The 22542-nt window shown below is 36.6% G+C and overlaps 1 protein-coding gene across 1 annotated transcript in view; it reads right to left on the bottom strand.

The window, feature by feature from the left end:
- The window catches only part of LOC125225787 (lachesin), a 124197-nt gene that overhangs the window by 88170 nt on the left and 13485 nt on the right, over positions 1 to 22542 (bottom strand). The window contains exons 2-4 of the mRNA XM_048129640.1: positions 12618 to 12732; positions 12557 to 12566; positions 12180 to 12254 (exon numbers count right to left, since the gene is read on the bottom strand). Of these exons, the coding sequence (XP_047985597.1) occupies positions 12180 to 12254; position 12557 (76 nt within the window). The 5' untranslated portion in view covers positions 12558 to 12566; positions 12618 to 12732. The remainder of the gene's footprint in view (positions 1 to 12179; positions 12255 to 12556; positions 12567 to 12617; positions 12733 to 22542) is intronic.

The raw sequence follows: 22542 nt of genomic DNA on the forward strand, positions 1-22542 counted from the left end.
AGACATTAACACAGCCTATCTAAATGGTACATTGGACGAAGAAATATATATGGAGATACCTGAATTGCTTAAGGAAAGTCTACAGAAGCTCTTGGAGCTAGAGGAAGTGGGATCTGACACGTATGAACGAGCTAAGAAAATGTTAGCCGATATTAGCGCTGGGGGCAATGTCTGCAAACTTAAGAGTCAAAAAATCAGTCCCCACTTTACATGTAGGGGGGGGGAGGGGGGGTACCCTAACAAAACATTTTTTTCTACTTTTTATTTTACCTGTTTGTCGGCGTGATTAATATACATATTGGTACTAAATTTCAGCTTTCTAGTGCTAACGGTCACTGAGATTATCCGCGGATGGACGGACGGACGGAAAGACAAACATAGCGAAACTATAAGGGTTCCTAGTTGACTACGGAACCCTAAAAAGGCAAACGGCAAACCTATGCATACTTCAAAAAGTTTTTAAAACGGAATTAAATACCCTTCTTAAGAAATTTTAAGGCACCCTTTTTATTTAATATTCATAAATACAGGTCAAACAGTCTTACTTGAGAAAGCCCGGCTTTAAAACGTTTAGGCTCCAGCGGTAAAGAAAAACACTCTTAAATAGACTTCTTAGCGAGTTCGCGGAATAAAACATTAAGAGGGTAGTGGCGATCGATTCTCCATACAATTAAATAGTCTCCATTTTCCTCTCTGGATTTTGACATTTTGCTAAACATTAATACACAACTTAATGTATTTCCTGCTATTCCTTTAGACTAATTTTTATGAAAATCAGGAGAAAAAAATTTTTTTATACAAATTTTAAATGACGTATGATGGGCATGGACTGTCCGAGAATGTGGACAAAATAGACATAGCTTCGGAGAGCGAAAACGAAATAACCGGCATACTAATAAGAAGAAAAATACATTTACAAAACGATATATTAAAAACCACAAACGTATAGTAGTAAGTATATACGTTACCTATCCATGAGTTTTATAACATGATCTTTAAGGTATGTAACATCACAAATGAAAACTCTATGACACTTACAGTATTGGAAATTCGAAAGAAAAGCAGGGAAATGATGGCATTTATGCATTTAATTGTACTATCAATATTTTCAATAAGGCCAATATTCAGGGAGGAATAAGGACTACGTTTATATGAAACGGCGATATGGTCCATCCCCTTTCATCTTAAAAGCAACAAAATGGAGCTAAACGTGTTGTTATGACGCGGCACGGTGGAAAACTATTTCCCGGATTATTTGTGTAACTTCTCCAGTCTGCCCAACGAGTTGTTATGAAAGAAGTTATCGCGCTTGAAAATTTAAAAGCTTTTGCATTTCTTAGATATAAAGTAGTGAAGTTGAATAGTTCCTTTGCTGTGTTTTAATTTTTTCTCAAGGTGCAACATCTAAGGTGTACTGAAAAACTTTACTTTTGAAGTACAAGCACCTGAGTTCCATAAATATTATTTTACAATGCTTAGAGCTACATTTTGAATGTTTATTAAATAAGTCTGTCGTTTTGGAAGATGACATAAATTGTATTCTCAATAAATAAAACAGTCCCCTCAAGCTGTGTCGGACAGCATCAATAAAAGTCTTATTCGAATCGGCGCGAAGGGGACGACCGCTTAAATATCCTTTGTTTTCGAGATGAATCACGAATTCGAAAATACGATCAGATGACTGTTCAATATTGCGTTATTCGTAAGTCAATAAGGTTTTTAGAACCGTGGAAGTGTCGAGGTTGACATTTGGCGGTAGGTATAGATGTTGATACGGTTGGTTTATTTTGCGTGTTTAACTTTGAACAACTGTAGATTTGAAAACAAAAACTTCAACAGCATTTAGTTGCTTTCACAGATACGTGCTTCAGTTAAGATACTTAGTGTAATCAACAACTAAAACATCGGTGCGAACGCTCATGCTCAATACGCAAGTCTCTGTATTGCTCTTCAGACACAGGCAGTTAAGAATCGTTCACGGCGGAGCGTTAGCGAGTAACCAACTTGTCTACGGGTCCAGGGTGGCTAGCCGAATGGCACAATCGCTCACGAAACGCTCACGAAACGAAGCGCTAGTAGATATCTATCTCTATCGCGCTTGCGTATTGGCGCGACAGAGCCAGCGGCGTATCGCTTTCGTTTGGCGTCGGAGAAATGCCATTCGGCTACGGGGCCTGGCCCCTAGCCGAATGGCATTTCTGCGACGTGAAACGCCACCGAAAGGCCGCAGAAATGTAGTCTGGCTCTGTTGCATCAATACGCTAGAGCGATAGAGATAGATAGCTACGAAAGAGATATTATCGTGAGCGTTTCGTGAGCGTTTGTGCCATTCGGCTACGTACCCTGTTAACACAATTTCTCTTGCACTCTCCCGCAAAAACGTGTTCTAGTCTTTGGGGGCTGGGCAAGTGGGCAGAGAGCACAAACTTGTAGTTAGTCAGACCAAGTCCCAAGTGATTTAATACTATTTAGCCACTGCAAGCCAGCTAAGTTTTATCGTTTGATTTTATCTAAAACTGAATTAACTATTCGTGAATAAGGCTGTTCTTTGCGCTTTGAAAATGGTAAATGTAGGCACATAATAAACGTCGAAACCATGTAATGAGATCAGAGAATCTAACTTTAGTTAGTAGGTACATATTTATTGTATTTTTTTTCTGAGTCGTATAAGTTAAGTATGTGTACTTTATTACATTTTGTTACCTCGTACTTGTACCTGTAAATGACAATTTATTTTACAGCAATTACTTTTTTTATGTTAAATAATACGATATACTCAAAATAGCTTCTGTAAAAGTAACCCAAAATTTTATTAGCAAGTTTAATTTCCTAACATATGGGAAGCAATCTTTGTCCGTCAAGAGCGGAAGTCAAGAGGGTGATAAATAAAATGGCTTCCCCTTTCCCCAATTTTATATAAACACGCGTCCCATCCGCAATCTGCATGTTTATGAGCAAATATTCTATAAACAAGAAGGGTAGACGCAAGTGGCTGGAATCGACTCTGTTTTAGCCACTCAGAATTATTTATTTTATTTTATTTTTATTTATTATCCACACTTACAACTATTTTTACAGGCTAACCTAATACAATGGTGTAACTATTAATAACTATTATCTAAAGTATTTTTCGTATTACGTATTTAGGAAGGTTGTGGTTTTTTTTTAAATTAAATAGTTTTTTAATTTTTTTTCTACATAAAGGTAATTTAAAACATATATTATAAGACAGCAAGGGGCCATTTAGACGGTACGAGAACTCGCAAACGAGTTTAATTACATTGCGGTATGTGATGGCTGTGCAAAATTGTATGTAACCTCAACAGCCCGCAATGTAACTAAAATCGCATACGAGTTTGCACGCCGTCTATATCAGGCCTAAGGCAGCGTTCCCACTTAAGCGTCGCGAGTCTCGGGGCGCGCAACGGACGTCTCCGCCACGCCGCCTGAATGTAATTCAAATTATAATTTTATTCAGAATATCTGTTTATGTTTTCAGAATTCGCATCGCCATAACAGAAAAACAATATTTTTTACTATTTTGCATATCATAGTCACAAGCATAATATTATCTTCTTCTTCTACTTGACGTTATTCCAGTCATTGCCAGGTTCTACTTTCCTACTTCCTTTTCTCCACGTTCTGCATATAATTTATTGTATTATATCCGTTGCAAGACAAATAAAATAAAACAATAATATTAGAAATACGCATATCCTGAGCTTCATAGACAGCAATTCAGAAAATTGCATGCAAATAAGCTAAGAGTGGGCCCATAAATACCCCCATTGTTTGGCTGTGTTTAGCCGCGACTCCATTTCCTTATTGTCAAAAATGGTTTATGAGGTCGTTGACTGCATTTGTTCGACTTTGAATATGGCATTGTAGGTATTAGATATGATAAGTTTTAAACTTCGAGCTTTAAAGTTGACAGCTGCTGTTTAAGGGGGCACTGGACGGGTCTGTATATCATTCATAAACTAGGGTTAAAATATATTAATAATATACTTAGCAAAAACGTACATACTATGGCCACGCACGCAGGTATTTTAGCTACTGATCATTGGGAGCACAATTTGTGTTACGACCTTATGGGTCACTATTACGGCTCAACCACGACATTGGTCTAAGCGCGGCAGCGGTGAGCGGCGGCCATACATTAGAGCGAGACACAGCGATGGGACTTTTCATTCGCACGTATGCCTGCCGCTCACTGCTGTCGCGCTTAGACCAATGTCGTGGCTGGGCCGTTAAGGCTACGCTCGCGAGACACTAAATGTTTTAAGCCCTAACAGTTTTATGACTCATCAATCATCATCCTCATTGCGTTATCCCGGCATTCGCCACGGCTCATGGGAGCCTTCACAACTTCACTTCGCTTTCACAACTAATTTATGACTCATCAATACACAATCATATTTTTTACCTTTCGGAAATATGTTGCTGTTAGCACCTACTTGAAATCCCTATATAATATTCAGTTGGAACTTCTTTCTGGGCACACATCTTTTTGCCGGACTAACGTTAATTACAGATCGCTATGGAATGGCCAATGTATCCGATGATAGACTAGTCCCTAGTCAATAAAATACAAGTTGGATTACATGAAGATTTTCGAAATATGATATAATTATATATTACTTAATATTATATTATATATATATATATGTTACGTATACACCTCTCTAACACGCTCAAGGATAAAATTGATCTGCATATTGCCTATACCTGGGTACATTATTATATTTAATTATATATTTATAGTTTGTATGTAAGTTTATATTATAAGATATATGTGTATGTGTATTATATATTATATTATAATATATTGTATAATATATTATTATATGTAGTAAAGTATATCACTTTTCTTTGGAATTGGTTACATAGGTAATTTGATTTGTGTTCCATGTCACATCTCTAGATTTACGACCCTGCACTATTTAAAGTTTATGTTTGATCCAATGGTTGACTGGTAGAGAATGTCTTAAGGCTAATAAGTCCGCCATTTGTACAATTTTATGTCGTGCAATAAAGTTTAAATAAATAAATAATAAATAAAATGTTAAGAAATCAAATGTTAAAAATGCAAAAACAAACCAATAATGTTTATTTATTCTAGCAGGTAAATATAAGTAATCTTCTATAATCAACTTTTCCTTCATAAACTTGTCGTTATTGTAGCCACATATTTAGTAACAAAATAAACTCTCAATCAACCATGTTTATAGTCAAGTAAAACGAACCCTAAAACTGTTTCAGTAAAGTGAACCCATTAACATTCAGAATGTCTGTCCCTTCGTGGAAGCAAGTCGTAAGCGTTTTATGCACAGAATTCTGTCTCGGTTTGATAAGATAGTTTATGTAGTTTGTAATAGGCAGTGGTTATTCTTTATCATTTATTAACATAGTAGTGGCCGAGTGGTTTTACAGGTATCCGTCCGGCTAACGGAGTACGCTGGTTCGATTCCAGCTCGGAACACTTGGTCACTTTTTCTTTGTATATGACATTTATTTAATGTTTATAGTATAATAGTAGTGTTACTACTTAAAAATACAAATTAGTTAAATTAATAGTACATTTCGTTATAAGTGCGAGAAGTATGTCATTACTTCACGAGTCCCGAGACATTTTGCCACGAGCGGCACGCGAGTGGCAAATCTCGGGACGAGTGAAGAATGACATTCTCGCACGTGTGACGAACGACGTTTTTTAATACAGTTGCGAAAAAACACTACTACTTACTTACAACGAAATAAAACAATCCGAACTATCAATTTTCCCATGGACATTGACGGATTATTTGACAATTCAAAGGCGTATTTTTGAAGCTTTTAAACTTGCGTGCATATTTTCGAGTTTGCTATTCATCTAACATAATTTATTTCATTGGGTGCCATAAGAACATAAACATTTACGATTTGGGACGATTGTTTAATGTACAACTACATTTTAATTTAATCGATCCATTTATGCCCCGACGTATTGCAAATAACGTAAAATAATTATGACAAATCGCGTAACATATTGAGGTTTTTTGAACGTGCATTAAGTTAAAACATGGTAGACGCCTTTACTTTGACAGTAGAAGACGCGTTTCGTTCCGATCATGTTCTGTTTACACGACTCATTATGACCGATTTTTCAAAGTATAAACCATTTTATAAATTATATTTAGTATGACTAAAAGTAAACAATTACATATGAAATATTAACGTTTTAAATATTAATCACTTAATAGTATGTTTATAGTTTTATTCTGTCTTAGTAAACTAGACTAATATGAAAACAGCTCGGTAAGTAGTCGTAAAATGGAACGTATATACTTTTTACGCACTAGTTCGTAAAATACAACTTTTCGCACGCTAAACAGCCAAAAAACGGGCACTTTTTGAGCAACTGTATTAAAAAAATATTTTCAGATGAAAACAAATTTTATTTGATCTAAGATTCTGCACGGCAGCGCCATCTCTTTTCGCTAGCTTGTAATCACATGTGTTGATTCAGTTAGGAGGTCGAACTAGTTTCGGTTTTACCTCAGAGATGGCCGGGGGCGCCATAAGCCTTCGGTAATTGTGTCATATAAAGACTGTATCGTTAAGTATGAAGACAACTTTGAGTAGCCGTATTTATTTGCTATTATATTTTTTTCTTATAACAAGCCATGGGCTTAATAAGGTACATAATAAGGTACACATTTTGTCCTAGAAACTCGACGTAAAGCATATGGTTTAGACAGTATTGACTTAATCCTCCCTAGTACCAATTACGATTCCGGACAAATGCTACTAGAAAATTCACAAAGTGCGTAAAAGACGATACGATTGCGAAAAAAAATTGCATGGTGCGAACCTCAACGACACATGATCCACAAAGCAGAATATCTGGACATAGTCTAGCCACTGTTATTTAAAAAAAATATAGTTCAGGATCTGTGTATGGCGGCCATTTAGAGAATGTGGCATGGTGCTTACTCTAACTCCGACTTTGATGTCGAATTTGACTATCATACATTGTTTATATCGATCTGGCCCCAATTTCATATAGGTGACAGGTGCGACAATTGTCACAAAATATTACATATGTAGAATTATTGGTTTCACCACGCTGACAGGTGCGACAATTGTAGAATACAATTGTCACGACTAACCATAGGGATAAATGTATCAAATTATGAATAGTAGTTGACTCAAATGGCAATAAGTAAATTTATTTAATGGATATTTTTATATTTATTGGCTGACTATAAATTTAAATGCCTTTGTTAACTTCGATAAAACTTATTTTAAACTATTCATTACCTAAATCCTCTCCCACCATTATATAATTTTCTTCGGTAACATTATTTATGTGTATCAAGTAGGCATTGGTTATGTGTTAGTATTTTGTTTCAAAAACAATATTTCAGTATGGATATAATAAGAAAGATGACTATCTTAAAATTGATTTCCGACCGCAAATTCGTGTTATTTAATAAATTTGATAACAAATTAATATCCGCAATGAAAGTTAATACTTAAATATAAAGGAATAGCTCAACGTTTGATTGAAACGGGTGTATGGCAAAGAAATAGAAATATCTAAGATATATACCTAACTTGGCACTATACTAAGTATTTAATAAGTTTGAATTATTAAGATATATAAAATTTATTTCTTATAAACGTGAATAAAAGAAGAAGAAGTAAAAACATTGACCATTAGGTACTACAATAAAAATATACAAATAACAAATTAAACAAATTAAAACTATTCTAAACTAATAGTTAAAATGCTTAACTAAACTAAAAATATTTGAATTTGGAATTCGGTGTACCTAAATACGAAGGTAACTCGTTCATTTAAAAACGCTCAAATTAATTTGAGGGTATTTGTATAAAATAATATTAATGATAGCTATTTAGGTGCATAGGTATGTAGTATTTTTTATGATACATAAGTTTAAAAACACAATTTAGTATAATAATATGTATTAACGCAGAGAAATCTCAAAAATATACCTAAGTACTAATAATGTTACGAAGGGGCCAATAGCGTTTACTAACAGCAACACTCTTAACTAATCATCGGTAGGCTTTATGCCCTTGTAATAAGGTACTAACATTGCTGCCGATGGTACAATGATAAAAATAAATTGAGATATCCGTAGTTTGCTACAAATTTAATTTCATATTTACGTAGCATTATTGAAACTTATATCGACGGCGAAGTAACAGGAACTCCTAACTAAGTACGAAAACCTAAGGAATTACTATCACTATCACTAATAGTGTCACTATACCACTCGCATGGGCAGCCATTTTGAACAACGCGTATGTCAACCACAAATTACTACAATTGTCACACAATTCGACACATCTTAATCCTCCTGTCGAGATTCACCGACAATTCTACAAATATGTCGCCTAGAAATAATAATTATTGTTTCACAACATAATTGTAATACATACAATTGTAGCAAAATGCCTGTCATGTTTGTAAGAAATTCTATAGAAAATATTTTATAAAATTGTAATTTGTCACCTGTCATCGACAATTGTCGCTCGACATATGTCACTGACAATTGTAGCCTTTTTGAAATAGGGGCCTGGTTTAAGCACTGTTCAAACACCATGAATGTCAATTATACTTTGGCCTATGGCAAATTTTTTTATCTGTTTCTCTCATCCTGCTAGCATCAAAAATTTACGGCAATCCGGAACGTTGCTCAAAATTGCGTTTTTTTAAATTATATAAATTCGCCGCATTTATTCTACAAGTACCCAATTGGAAAAACCATGGAGACGACTCTTAAAGAATATATTTTGGCAGCATATTAACCTTTGTTTGTTGAAATCGTACAAAGAGTCATTGAAATATTCTCAAATTAAGCCAGATAGGGGTTGTCCGAAATATTTGCTAGACCTTAATGAAAGTACCATAAAGTCCCTAAAATAAAAAAAATATCAGACCTTCTTATATCAAATAGTACTTACCAATACCTTAAGATCATACTCTCGGAACATAATAATACAAAATTATGCACATGTCAACATTTAGACGAGGTTTTTTCATGATCCGATGGCCGAGTGGTTTTACAGGCATCCGTCCGGTTAACGGAGTACGCTGGTTCGATTCCAGCTCGGAACACTTGGAGGACTTGGTCACTTTTTCTTTGTATATGACATTTATTTAATGTTCATGTGCTGTTGTTAAAATCAGTACTTATACGCTTGTAGACTGCATGATTCTTCTTCTTCTTCTAGAAGAAGCAAATCTCCGTAGACTAGAAGACTGTATGATTTTGTACTGACACTGTACCAAAAATTATAAAAAAATCTCCGAATGCTAAAAGAAATTTAATATAAGCAAAATATCAACCCATTAATCTTTAAATAGACTTTTCTATATTTCAAGAAATCGCTTGATATTTGCTTTGACACTGCAGGTATTCTGACTCACGAGTTGACATTTTGTGAAAAACCCGTCCTGCGACCACTCTCAATTAACTTAAATAAGCTGAAAATATTAATGCTTGACAGTAAATCACTGGGGAAGGCTTCTTCATCAGGCTATGTCCAAACAAAACGGCTCATTGCGTTCCTGATTAATTGCAGAGAGAGCCGCGGCGACATTACGATGTGGAAAAATAATATCTATACATAAAAATATATCGTTTTCACAATTAGCCGGAACGGTATCGAAGCAGCGGGCTAAAAGGCAATTTTGCCATGGAGGACTTCAAATAAGCATCGAACTTATGTGTTAAAAATTTGTCAATAAACGCACTATAACAATATTTCTTTAGTATTTAAATAAGTAGATATTTGAGCTTAAAAAAGCAACGAAATATAAGTATATACCTTCAAAATGGGCAAGTACTTGTCACTTAAGCTACATGAGCCTGTCATGTTTCACACAAGTATAGGGATATGGTAAAAAGGTGGTAATAAGGTATGCAAGCCCTCTTTCCTTTGTCGGCCACTCGCTCGCAACGTGAGTGGAATCTCCACGTGCCGGCGGAGATTTGCTAACTCCGCGTTAAGAAGTCGGCACATGAAACGTAGACGCACTCGTGAAAGTGTTCAGTCATTCATACTTTATGTGTTGGCCTTTTTGCACATTGCCCGTATTAACGCGATACACAAAATTGCGGGATGAATACATTTGTGTTATTTAATATACGAGTGTGCGTCCTCATTTATTATAGAAACTCAAATTTGTATCACAGCATAAAGGTAAGGTCGGTACACGGGCGGGGTCGAACGGCCGCATCATTGTACGCGCGGGCCGCGGGCGCGCGACTACAATGCCGTCGCACTGACATTTTCGCTAATGGTTCCAGGGTAGGCACAATAAAACGACAATACGACGCCAGATAAGGTGGCAAGTGAAAATTTTAGAACGAGATTAATTTAATTCTTGCGCCGGTTTACAGATACTGGCTTCGCCGCGCTCTGTTCCGAGGGCTCTTGAGGATATAAATTATCTTGAGGTATTTCGACAAGAATTTTTCATATCAGGGCCAACCTTTATTTTGAGGCCTTATAATATGAAACTCGTTAGGGTAGGTATTAAGGAGGATTAATATTATACATTTTTTTAGCGTTTAAGGGTTATGTATATTTACCTACCTACAAATAATCATGAAAAAGGCAAAAAACGCGTAATCCGTGTAGAAATATTCGCTATGACGGCCCTAAGCGTAACAGAAAATGTATTCTAAAAAATATTCAGGGCCATTCCCGCATTCTGCCGAACATTGTGACATTTTGACCCGCACACCGTTTTTCAATGAGGATTTTGCAACCAGCGCTTTTCAGCCCCCGAAAGGGTTGTTCACGTATTCCTGCTTTTATATTTCTATTATCGTCGGCGGTGAATGCTTCAAAGTGACTACTGAATATCCATTTGCAAATGTCTCACCGAGGTTGTGGGAAATATATTTAGGAAATTACAAAGGTCTATATATTTTAATGAAGGTTTCAGGGTCGTGTTTTAAAGCAGAATTTATCCATCCAATAATTACGAGTAAGTCAAAATTTGATGGTCGAGATAAACACAGACTTTCTGATTTGAACTATCATTTTTCGTCATTAGCTCTAGATCGGACCAGTGTCAAAAGTGGCGTTTCTATAAACAAAATCTTATATTATGACATTGGCATATCCGATCTATGTAAAATCTAAATATAACTTCTGAATTATATTTAAGTTAGAATCGGGCCGCTAGTATATTTGCAATAGACGCTTTGTATGTAAGTTGGAGTTGTTGGTCGATATCCAGTGCAAAGCCAGACGGCCATGCAAATGTGCCCGTTGCCGTGGTCGTTACGGGCCTCGGAGTGCTGACTTTACCCACGTATCCTAGCTAAACAGATATCTTAGACGGCTATTTATTTAACGTGCTTCGTGTAATTTAATTACGAGTGGATCTGGTTTAATTTTGTAGCGTTGGCTTTACTACAGAATATCTTAGAAAAATAAGAGCAGGGTTATCAGAGAGGAATACTGAATTCTATGGTATTGTTTGCTACATGTTATCGCGAATCGGTAAGTTGGGTTTTAAATTTTAACTTCAGCGGTGATGAAGTTATGTAGCTTCTTGGCTTAACTTCACAATACGGTACTTGATAGCGAGGACTCCAGTGAAAATGTATGCAATTTTTGGTTCTGGTAACTGTTTGGGGACGCTGTTCACTCTTTTAATACAATGTAGGTATGTATTTTTTTCGTGACGTTATCATGTGGGTAACGTTTTGCAATATATTTCCATCAATAGAAAAAAGCGACAAGTTTTTTATATTGGGGACACCTTTCATATATCAACTTAGCCCCAAACTAAGCAAACTAAAGCAAAGCTTGTACTATGGGTGCTAAGCGACGATGTACATACTTAGATATATAAATACATACTTATATACATAGAAAACATCCATGACTCAGTCAGGAACAAATATCTGTGCTCATCACACAAATAAATGCCCTTACCAGGATTCGAACCCAGGACCGCGGCTTAGCAGGCAGTGTGTCACTACCGACTGAGCCAGATCGGTCGGCTGGATTACGAGTAGGTATAAATAATGTAGGTGCAAACAGTAGCGTTCTGTAGAAAAAATTGATCTTCGCGCTTTTTTCTAGTGACAAACTTGTTTCGCTTCCTATATTTTTTATTAATCTTTCGTATGGCAGTGACTTACCTATAAAATTAACTTGCAAAATGGCTAATACAAGAAGGCGCGCGAGGGGTCGGCCGCCTCGTGTATGCTTCGCCATGGGTTATAATTATAACGGGATTGATGATGTTCGTATTGAGTACAAATGTTTAAACTTCCTAAAATTAATCTTGCACCACATATAAACTTTCATTTTTTTATTTCCTTAGAAGTAAAATTTTTGAAAGTCGCTTATTACGTCAAGTATACAATATACACGTAGCTTAATGTAGAAAATTCAAGTTTTTCGCTTTTATAGACCCGGAATATTTCAATTCTACTAATGCTCATATCGAAACTTTAAGTCGGTCTGGCGGATGGTTGGGTCCATCCGATTGGTCTGGCTGCTTACAAACGGTCTGTCTCTCAGCGAAAATTCAGCATCTCAGGCTTGAGAAAATGAGGAAAGTCGTTTTTTAACTTTGCCTGCCTGTGCTGCCATCTACTGCCCGTTGACTGCAAGCTCCGCATGGTGACTCGACGGAATCACTGTCTTTGTAACATCACTGGTCATCAAGTGTCCAGCCGAATTTGATATCTGGAACAAAACGAACGTTTTAGACACATGACTAAAATGGATCCTTACAATCAAAATTTGTCAGTCACAGTCACTACACAAATCCCAAAAATATATGTCGAAAATTGGTAAATAAAGGTAACAAAATTAGTTCACCGTAGACACTATTATAAACAAGTGAGTTTTTCTCAACTTTATACGAAGTATCCTCATTTTATGTTCTGCCTATTTGGGGTAAGGTGTCCTTTCGTGCGTTTTCTATTTCGACAAAATCTTAATTTTATTTGCAGCAAGTTTCTGCAGCACAGACTTAAAAAAATCAGAACCTCCTCCTCTTTTGATATCGCTTAATAAAATTAAAACATTTTACTGATAGTGCGCCGTAAGGTGTTCATAGGAAGATAAATTACATATTTGAATTTTTGCCCGTATTCATAGTGCGGTCGAGAAAAAGTCGAATGTTATCTAAAATATGAGCGGGATACGTGCGGTGTGCTCTGAAAGAATTTTATATGAAAGATTCGCCGTAGTGCGGCGCCAAAACGTGCATGACGCGATGTAAAGATTGACTGGAAGAGATAAGATTTTGGTCTCTTGGAGGAGACGGTCAAGGGAAGGGAAAAATTGCCTTGTTTTGATGTTTCGAATGAAAAATCATACAAATGTGTTTTATTTCTTTATGGTTAAGTAGGTATTTTCTTTTGCAGACGAGATATTATGTTATCCTGGTTACCCATCTGCTTACAAAAAGAAATTTAGTCTTGATCCAAATCAAGAACATGAAACATTATTTTGAAAAAAATTGCATTAAATTACTGTAAAGTGAATTACATCAAGAAGGTCTTTAGCAGTTAGTGTGTTGAAAAAATAGTGTATGAAAACCAAAGGTTTCTTAGACAGTGCATACCTACATTGTTTACTAGTAGATGTGTACGCTACGTAGACCCTTACCTACTCGTAAATGTGTAGGGATAGCACATTGTATTATGCATAATGGAATCAATGGATCTAACAGGTTTTTCCTTTGTATACATTCCTAAGAAATCTGTTAAGGAATCTCTTCCAGCTCTTATTTATTATGATATCGCGGTCTACGTATCTCAAATACAGCTGTCTTGCCCCTCTCGTTAGGTAATGGGTATTACATTTTTTCTATTTAGTTAATGGGTGTTTTTTATGAGCTTTACTTTTGTAGTTTCTGATCTAATAATAGGAAAGAGCATTATCATGGTAAGTAGGAAATATTATGCTGTGTGTTAGCTCTTTTAGGCATATAGGAACTATTTTATTATTTCTTATATGATAAACTGATAATATTTATGAGCACAAATTTAAAATGGCTACGCAGTCAAGGATGAGATATTCTTAGCAGTGCTTTTATATTCATTGTCATTTATTTTATAACACTTTGCAAGTAATAGTTTTATAAATATTGTAAACTTTAAATAATTACTAGAGTTAGTCGAAGACAAGTTGGCAACGTATTTAACAGCCGGTGGGAATGTTATTTTAAACGTCAAAAGTTGACAACACTTAAATGATTAGTTGATGATGATGATGTTTACTTAATCCTCCTAATGGCGGTTATCAAAATCGTTGTCAACTTATTTTGGCCTGACTCCAGTTAATTCTTATTTTAAATGTACTAGTATATATTAGACTTATATTGACCGGGATATAGACCGTGATTATAAAAATCAAAAAGGTAATCACGGTCTACATATATCCCGGTCTATAAATGTCTAATGAAACTAACCGTTGAAACTTAGTAGTTCATGAGCTCTGTCTACCCCTTTATGGGATACAGGCGTGGTTATATGTATGTATGAAACTAACCGTGAATCATTTAAAACTCTAACTAGCATATAATACATATTAATAACACTTTACAGCATACGTGGTCAACGGGTGACTGAGGAAAAATTACAATGTGCAAAAGCTACCCACATACAAGAAATATTAACGAACCATGACCACAAATAATATAGATTTTAAGGCAATTTCACACTCTATTAATAAAGCTAGTTATACAATATTCAAAAAAATCTTTATTCATAACTCCTAGCCACAACAGTGTTAATTATTGAAATGAGAGCGCCAAATACTGGGACGTCTACCTCGATAGTTACCCTGACCAAGGTACCTAGCCGAAGTGCCAAGCGTTGACGCTACGTGGCGCCCGAAACGCTGTCTGGCTCTGTCGCTCTACAACAGAAGAGCAATAGGGAGAGCTAGCTACATAACGATATTATCTTAAGCAATTGTGACGTTGGCTAGACACCCAGGATTGGCAATAACAAACGTGACGATAAACAGAGCTTAGAGATGACAAATCGTCCCTGAGCGGTTGCGTAAAGTCGCGATAATGCGATCGCCAACGGTAAAGGACGGATAAATGCTAAGCTAACGCTACATTGCTAGAAGCATGGAGTTTCAATGCATACTTTAACTTAATATAGGTATAAAAACTCTTTATTTACATGAATATAGTTACATAATTATATAAGAAACTAAGACTAAACTTAAAAGCTAGCTAATGTCTAAAATAGGCTTATGAGGTATTGTACCAAGGATACTGGCGACATTTCCTCGCTGTATCGCAATGCTGATACGTTGTGCGAGGCAGTCGCCAGCTCTTCGGTCACCAGTTACGTCAACCGTTAGGGGTTAATACCTATATTATTATTAACTCACACTAATTATTGAGTTTGAAAAAATCATAACCTGGGCCTGAGCTAATTATTTCTCCTAATTTTCTCTCAATCTTGATCTCATGAAAAATATCGGGTTCGCATTTGGATAAATGCTATAGTGGTGTACAGCACGGGAAGCATGGTCGCGCGATAGACGATAAAATAGCAGGCCGTCCCTATCGCACTATTAGTAAGTGCGATAGGGACGGCCTGATATTTTATCGTCTATCGCGCGACCATGCTTCCCGTGCAGGATGAAATAAAAACCAGGCATACTTTGCAGAGTGACTTTTATGCCCACTTGCTCCAACCACTTAACTCAGGGTTAGTGGGCTGTCATCTGTCAAATTCCATATAAAATGGTGGGTTAACCCTCGGGTTAACCCACCATTTTCGTTGGTGCAAGTGGCCCTTAAGGTATTAACAAACAACTTTTACTAGGGTACCTGAAATCGCGAAAAAAAATTGCCTGTCCCATACATTCCGAGTGACGTGGTGCAATTCATTTCTATGGAAGAGCCAATTTTTATGACCTCAAAATTAACTATAAGGTACAGCGGGGAAAATCTCGACGGGGGGCAAATGTAACTGGTACAGTTTTTCCATGTTTTACAATGTTTGAATTATTAAATAGAGTATCCACCGGTAATATATAGGTGTGTTCAGTGGATACATGTAGAACACAACATCATAGTGTAATAATGGAAAAAATAGATCAGTTACAATTGTCCCCCAGTCGAGATTTGCCCCGCTGTATCTTATCCAAAGTATGGCTGGTCATTTTTATTTCACCCTGTAGGTATTACAAAATATTTTCATTGACGACATAACAAGTGACTTTCTGAAGTCAAATTGGACCCCTGGGGGCCGATTTTTGAGTCTCACTGTCACTAAAATACCGGTTGAAAACGGTGAATTGCCTATTATTTTCAGTGACAATTTTCTGAATTCGAACGCCGTGAGATTCAAAAATCGGCCCCCTGTTCGTTTGCGCTCACGCAAACGATATTATCGCTGCCTGGCGCCTCTTTGTAACCGCTCGTAAGTTGAGCCGGAGTTACGCTGCACGCTTAATGTATGCAAAATAGTTTGCAGGTTGTGAACTTTTTAGGTGAATAGGTTGAGTTGAGATTTAGGTAGAATTGCTACATTTAAAGTACTGCTACTTTAATAGAACCGTAAAATGAGGCTACTTTGCTCCCCCGTGAAAAATTTTGCACCACCTTTAAATATGGTCTGATTGCCTCAAAAATCAAAATGTATAAATCCACCTTTATACACATATCAAAAAAGTGTCAAATAAAAAAGTTACACTACAAGCATAGGTTTTTAGGCGTCATACAAAAGATAATGGTATTTAAGTACAAAATATTACGGAACACATACATAGTTTTCTGTATTTTTATTTGATCTGACGTATAGTGAGCTAGTCCGTAATTAAAATGTTGCAGCTTCTTAGGTTCAATGATTTTTTCTACTCCCGTGTTGTTATTCGTCATTTACAGTGTCGTGCATAGATCGTTAAAACGCTACATAAAAGATGCCCGCCCCCGCCCGGCGCCCCGCGCACCCACGCATACGATATAACTCTTAAAGCATTGTTAGGAAGCCTTTAAGGGATATAGCGTGGGTGCGCGGGGCGCCGGGGGCTGGCGGCGGCGGCGGCGCGGGGGAGTGCGAGCGACAGGGTGAGTGCAGGAACAGAGGAGAGGCCGACAAGTCAAAATACAGGAAATAGTGCGAATTTCACGAAGGTTATTCTAGAAAACTATTAAAAAGTAAGTGCATGGTCGTAGAAAAAGTATTGTATGCAACGGTGTTTAACTGAGTCAAAAAATACTCGTGGCGTCTTTATTAACAATTTTCGGCTTCGCCTCAAATTGTTACTCACGCCACCTCACTTAAGCGCCAGTTGCATAAAATACTATATCGGATGCCGTTATTCGATTAAGCAGGGGGTAGAACTGATTGCGAAACTTTAAACTACATTCTTTTTTATAAATTAAGTTTAGGAGCAATGTTACCCAGACACCGGGTAATAATGCTCCTTACTTGTTTTTTGATATAGGGCTGATTTTAAACATTGGCAGTTAAAATTCGGGGAGATCTTTTGTATACCTGTACATATATAAATAAATATACTTCTGCATATTACATTTTCTTTAAAATCAATGAGCAAGCCGTTTTACGGAATAAATATTTTTGTATTTCCATTTAATTCGCCATGCACTTTTCCAGCTGATAGTACATGTCGCTCTGCTGTTTGTCTATAATATTGAATAAAATGAATAGGGCAACATTGCCAAAAAAATAATTTAAAAACACAGTAGACTGATGCTTGCAGCGAAGAACATGATCTAGGTGGATAGATAGATAAATAGTTATTACACAAAATCAATACTAATTTATTATTATCGCGCATGCTTAGAAATTGTAGCCTTTAGTTTAGAAATCGTACTAAAAATGTATCAATTAACTTTTATAAAATTGTATAGTCCCAAATTGTTACATTTTTGTTACTTATATAAAGCACTTCATCTTTGATTTTCCTTTTTAATGTATGTCAATAGCCGAATCATTTTTGTTAAACTGTCTTAATTAACCGGACTTCCGCGATACAGGCTATGCCTAGTGTGGAAGTCAAAGTCAAAAATTGTAGCTATTGCTTTACTTGGTAAATAAATTATTCTATTCTATTCTATTCACTTTTGCATACAATGTACATAGTCAAATTACAAAGTAAGAAGCGAAGAAGCTAACCTTAACTCCAAAAGCGCAAGCTAAGGATATGGATCCAGGATAAATAGGGAAGACAGGATGCACATGACCGAGTTAAAAAGAGAGAGGGCAAACAGGAGAGAAGAAGGGAGAAATCGTATCGCTCTCCACGAAGCGAACGATTTTAATAAACTGCATCCATGCTGGAGATTTTAGGGTAGGTAATTTGAAACAAACATTAAATAAATGTCATATACAAAGAAAAAGTGACCAAGTGTTCCGAGCTGGAATCGAACCAGCGTACTCCGCTTACCGGGCGAATGCCTGAACCACTCGGCCATCGGTACACGAAGGCAAGGGTCGAAATTTCCAAGTATATGACATTCCCTGACTATACGACATGCTCGTGGCGCCCTCTGCCATCTCTGAGGTAGAACAGTATGGTTCGACCTCCTAGCTTTATTTAATGTTTATAATAGTAGTGTTACTACTTAAAAATACAAGTTAAAATATTTTCTATGAAAATAATTTAATTTGTTCTTAGAGTAATTTGAAACATTTTATTACTAGCTTTTGCCCGCAGCTTCGCGCGAAATTCGAAAATTGCGGAATTCTCCATACAAATTTCTACTCCCCATTTTAGGTAAGCGGAGGGTTAGAAACAGACAAAAAATAGCCTATGTCACTCTCGCGTCAATTCGTCGCTCCGTTTTTCCGTGAAAGACGGACAAACAACAGATACACACACTTTATCAATTATAATATTAGTACGTATGCATAATGTAAAATCAGTAGCCAGAAATTAAATACAATCCATACAATTTTAAAAGTATGATTATTATCAATTCTATTCCTAACATCTGAGCTTCTTCACGTTAGCAACACTTTGAAATAAGAAACGTATTCATTTTTACAAGCGCAAAGGAAAATGAAAGAGGGAAGAAAACCTAGTTTTGGAAAGTGTTTGCATTTTAGGGTTTTGTCTCAAGCTGCAAGGAAGCTAGGAACATTTTCATGATACGCTTCTGCATAGCTTTCTAGCTTCTCCCGTATTCATTATTCGTGATGTGCATACATTGTAAGGTGGCCCACCGCTTTTCTAAATTCTCATTTATAATATTTTGCAGTTTTGTTCATGGTCCTAACGAACATGGAAATATATTTGTCTCCATGGTCGTCGCTTTTCGGTGAAGGAAAACATCGTGAGGAAACCGGACTAATCCAAATAAGGCCTAGTTGCCCTTCGGGTTGGAAGGTCAGATGGCAGTCGCTTTCTTAAAAACTAGTGCCTACTCCAAATCTTGGGATTAGTTATCAAAGCGGACCTCAGGCTCCACATGAGCCGTGACAAATGCCGGGATAACGCTAGGAGACATAATTTAACACATTCACACTTACAACAGTATGAGATTTGGAAAATGGGGCAGCTTAACGGCTCAGCCACGACATTGGTCTAAGCGCGACAGCGGTGAGCGGCGGCCATACATTGGAGTGAGACACAGCGATGGGACTTTTCATTTGCACATATGGCTGCCGCTCACCGCTGTCGCGCTTAGACCGCGCGAGATGTCGTGGCTGGGCCGTAAGAAAAGAACCGGGGTCATCTTAGTCGCCCAGCCATCAGGTATTTTTGGGCGTAGGTTATTTTTTTCTGTATACCGCTTTCCCCGTATACCATCATCTATGCGGGTCTAGCCATGTGAATAATTTTAAGTTTCTATACAGATTTAGTGTAACAATGGTATTAGGCATAAAATCTCATATACAGAAAAAATACCGCCGTGTGAACATAGCCTTAGCGTCCAATCATCTGCTAGTGCATCCTTAGTCAGATAACCTAAATAAGGTTCTTTTGTTTAACTCTGGCAACATAGTAATTTAAGATTTAATGTCAGTTCTATTCGGAAACAATGTTTAAAAACCGGCCAAGAGCGTGTCGGGCCACGCTCAGTGCAGGGTTCCGTAGTTTTCCGTATTTTTCTCAAAAACTACTAAACCTATCAAGTTCAAAATAATTTTCCTTGAACGTCTTAATAAAGTTCTACTTTTGTGATTTTTTTCATATTTTTTAAACATATGGTTCAAAAGTTAGAGGGGGGGGGGGGACGCACTTTTTTTCCTTTAGGAGCGATTACGGAACCCTAAAAACGAATAGACTAAACTTTAGAAGTTAGGTATTAGGTTTTACTTAGCACATTTTTTTCTCTCTCGAGTTGTATTTATGTATGTAGATAGTATGTACGAGTACGTAGGCGGTTTTTTTGATACATATTGTTTTTCCTATGCTATAGGCTAAATTATGCAAAATAACGACCTCATGTAGTCGCAACCCTCAGCCACGAGGATCCGAGGAAGAAGAAGTGATTTTTGCGATTTTTCAATAAAGTATTTTCTCATTTGGAAAAAACTAGGTTAAATACATCCACATATTAGAGTTCATTTTACGTACAAATGGAAGCTAAGACCGAAGGTATGCAACTAAATCTGCTTGACAAGGCGTAAATTTCGATTAAAATCGGCCGTTACCGCGCATCGTACTCGCTAATTGCCTATTCCTTTAATTATACCCAAAATTCCAATACTAAACTCCGATACAAATCAGTGGGACTCCATTTTACCAGACAAATGGTCTGATTAACACAATACACACAAATTAATGAACGATCAACTGAAAACATTTTCGTATCGACGATTTGGCTATTAGTGATTGGCAACCGGATTGATTTTAAATCCGGCCAGATCCGTATCCGATTTCCAAATAGGGATATTAATATTCATTATTACTTACAGATTTTTCTAGCTTTTTGCGTGGTATGACAAATTTTGAAAATTTTGCCTGTCTACATAAAACTGTCTTCCGTCTTCGTTTATCATTACAATGTGAATAAGTTATTTCACGCATTGATTACAAAAAACGGCTATTTAATTCAGATTGTAATAAAATAATGTTCTATTCAACTTAAACCTTCCATTCGTCGTCTTGACATTAAAACGACGAATGGAAGGTATTTTGAGGGGTACTGTAACGTTCTGTGCTTACAAGTAAGTAAGTACATCTAGGTATATTTTTAATTTTACCGGATACGGTAACTTCTAAAAAGGGCCGGATCCGGCCATTCCTGCCAGATAACCATATCTGCTCGCCCGGATTGAAATCCTTATTGGCAACTCGATGATTCCGGATTCGTTTGTGATGTGACGGCAATTATAAACACGTAATCAGGACGTGGGCACGGCATGGTCAGCCCTGCGTTGACCAATAAACTGATTTCTGACGGCGAATTATATGCTTTGCTTTCTATTACGTAATTTTAGATCACCCCCGTACCATGCATGTGTAAGTGAGATGGAAAAATTCATAATAACGGCGATGACGCAACATTCAACTCCTGGTTAAGAATCAGCCCCCTATTGTTTTACCTAATTATTTCCAACTGCTCCAGAACTCCCAAACGCAGTCCTATGTCACAAACATGTAACATATCAAAAGAATGATTCACGGATACCGGATGGCCGACACTTTATTGCTTTGCAAAGTTGGATTTTATTTTATGGTGCAGGTACAATGAGCATTAATGGCGTCATAATAAATATGAATCCAGATAAATATTTCTAATAATTTTTGTTGGTTTACAATTTTCTTCTAGTTCTCTATCGCGCTTGGTTTGGCGCGACAGAGCCAGCGGCGTATCGCTTTCGTTTGGCGTCGGAGAAATGCCATTCGGCTACGGGGCCAGCTGTGCACCACCTTCAATATTTTCAGCTTTTCTCTAAAACTAACTGGTAGAGAATGCATCATGCCATTAAGTCGCCTTTCCTAAATTAAGCTTCTCTTTTGAGCAATTAAGTTTAAATAAATAATAACTGGAAACACTGACGTGTTTAGCGCACTTGATTGCAGAGCATAGTAATCAATTTAAAACTGCCTGTGCACTGTTAATTGCGCGGTCAGAATAATTACCTATTGTTACTGATGGATGGCTGTTCGTTGGTAATCACAATAAATCCGTATTATGTAAGCACTGGTGCTTACCATCGAAATGTGGTGGCAGTATTACAGTAGGTATTAGATCAGAAGTGGGAGAATGGGATAGCAAAATCAGCAAAATATATTTATTTAACCGCAATTTCATACCGATTAGGCACCTAATTCAAAACCATGTACTCAGATGATAACGAATGCTAAAACTACTTGATCTGGTCTGAAGAGTCCGATAATTCAACTTTGTAGATAATATAATGATTTTAAAGCTTTTAAATAATTGAACTGTAGAATATTTGTTTTGTAAATCACATTACATATTAGGAATTATTTCGGTTTCTTATCGACATCTAAAGAGGCAAATTAATTAGTTGCCCTTTATAATATTTGGATTTTGTTATCATAATTTTGTAAGAGTTTCATTTATTGGAATTCCAA

Source organism: Leguminivora glycinivorella, chromosome 4 (assembly GCF_023078275.1).
Source record: "Leguminivora glycinivorella isolate SPB_JAAS2020 chromosome 4, LegGlyc_1.1, whole genome shotgun sequence".
Taxonomy (NCBI): domain Eukaryota; kingdom Metazoa; phylum Arthropoda; class Insecta; order Lepidoptera; family Tortricidae; genus Leguminivora; species Leguminivora glycinivorella.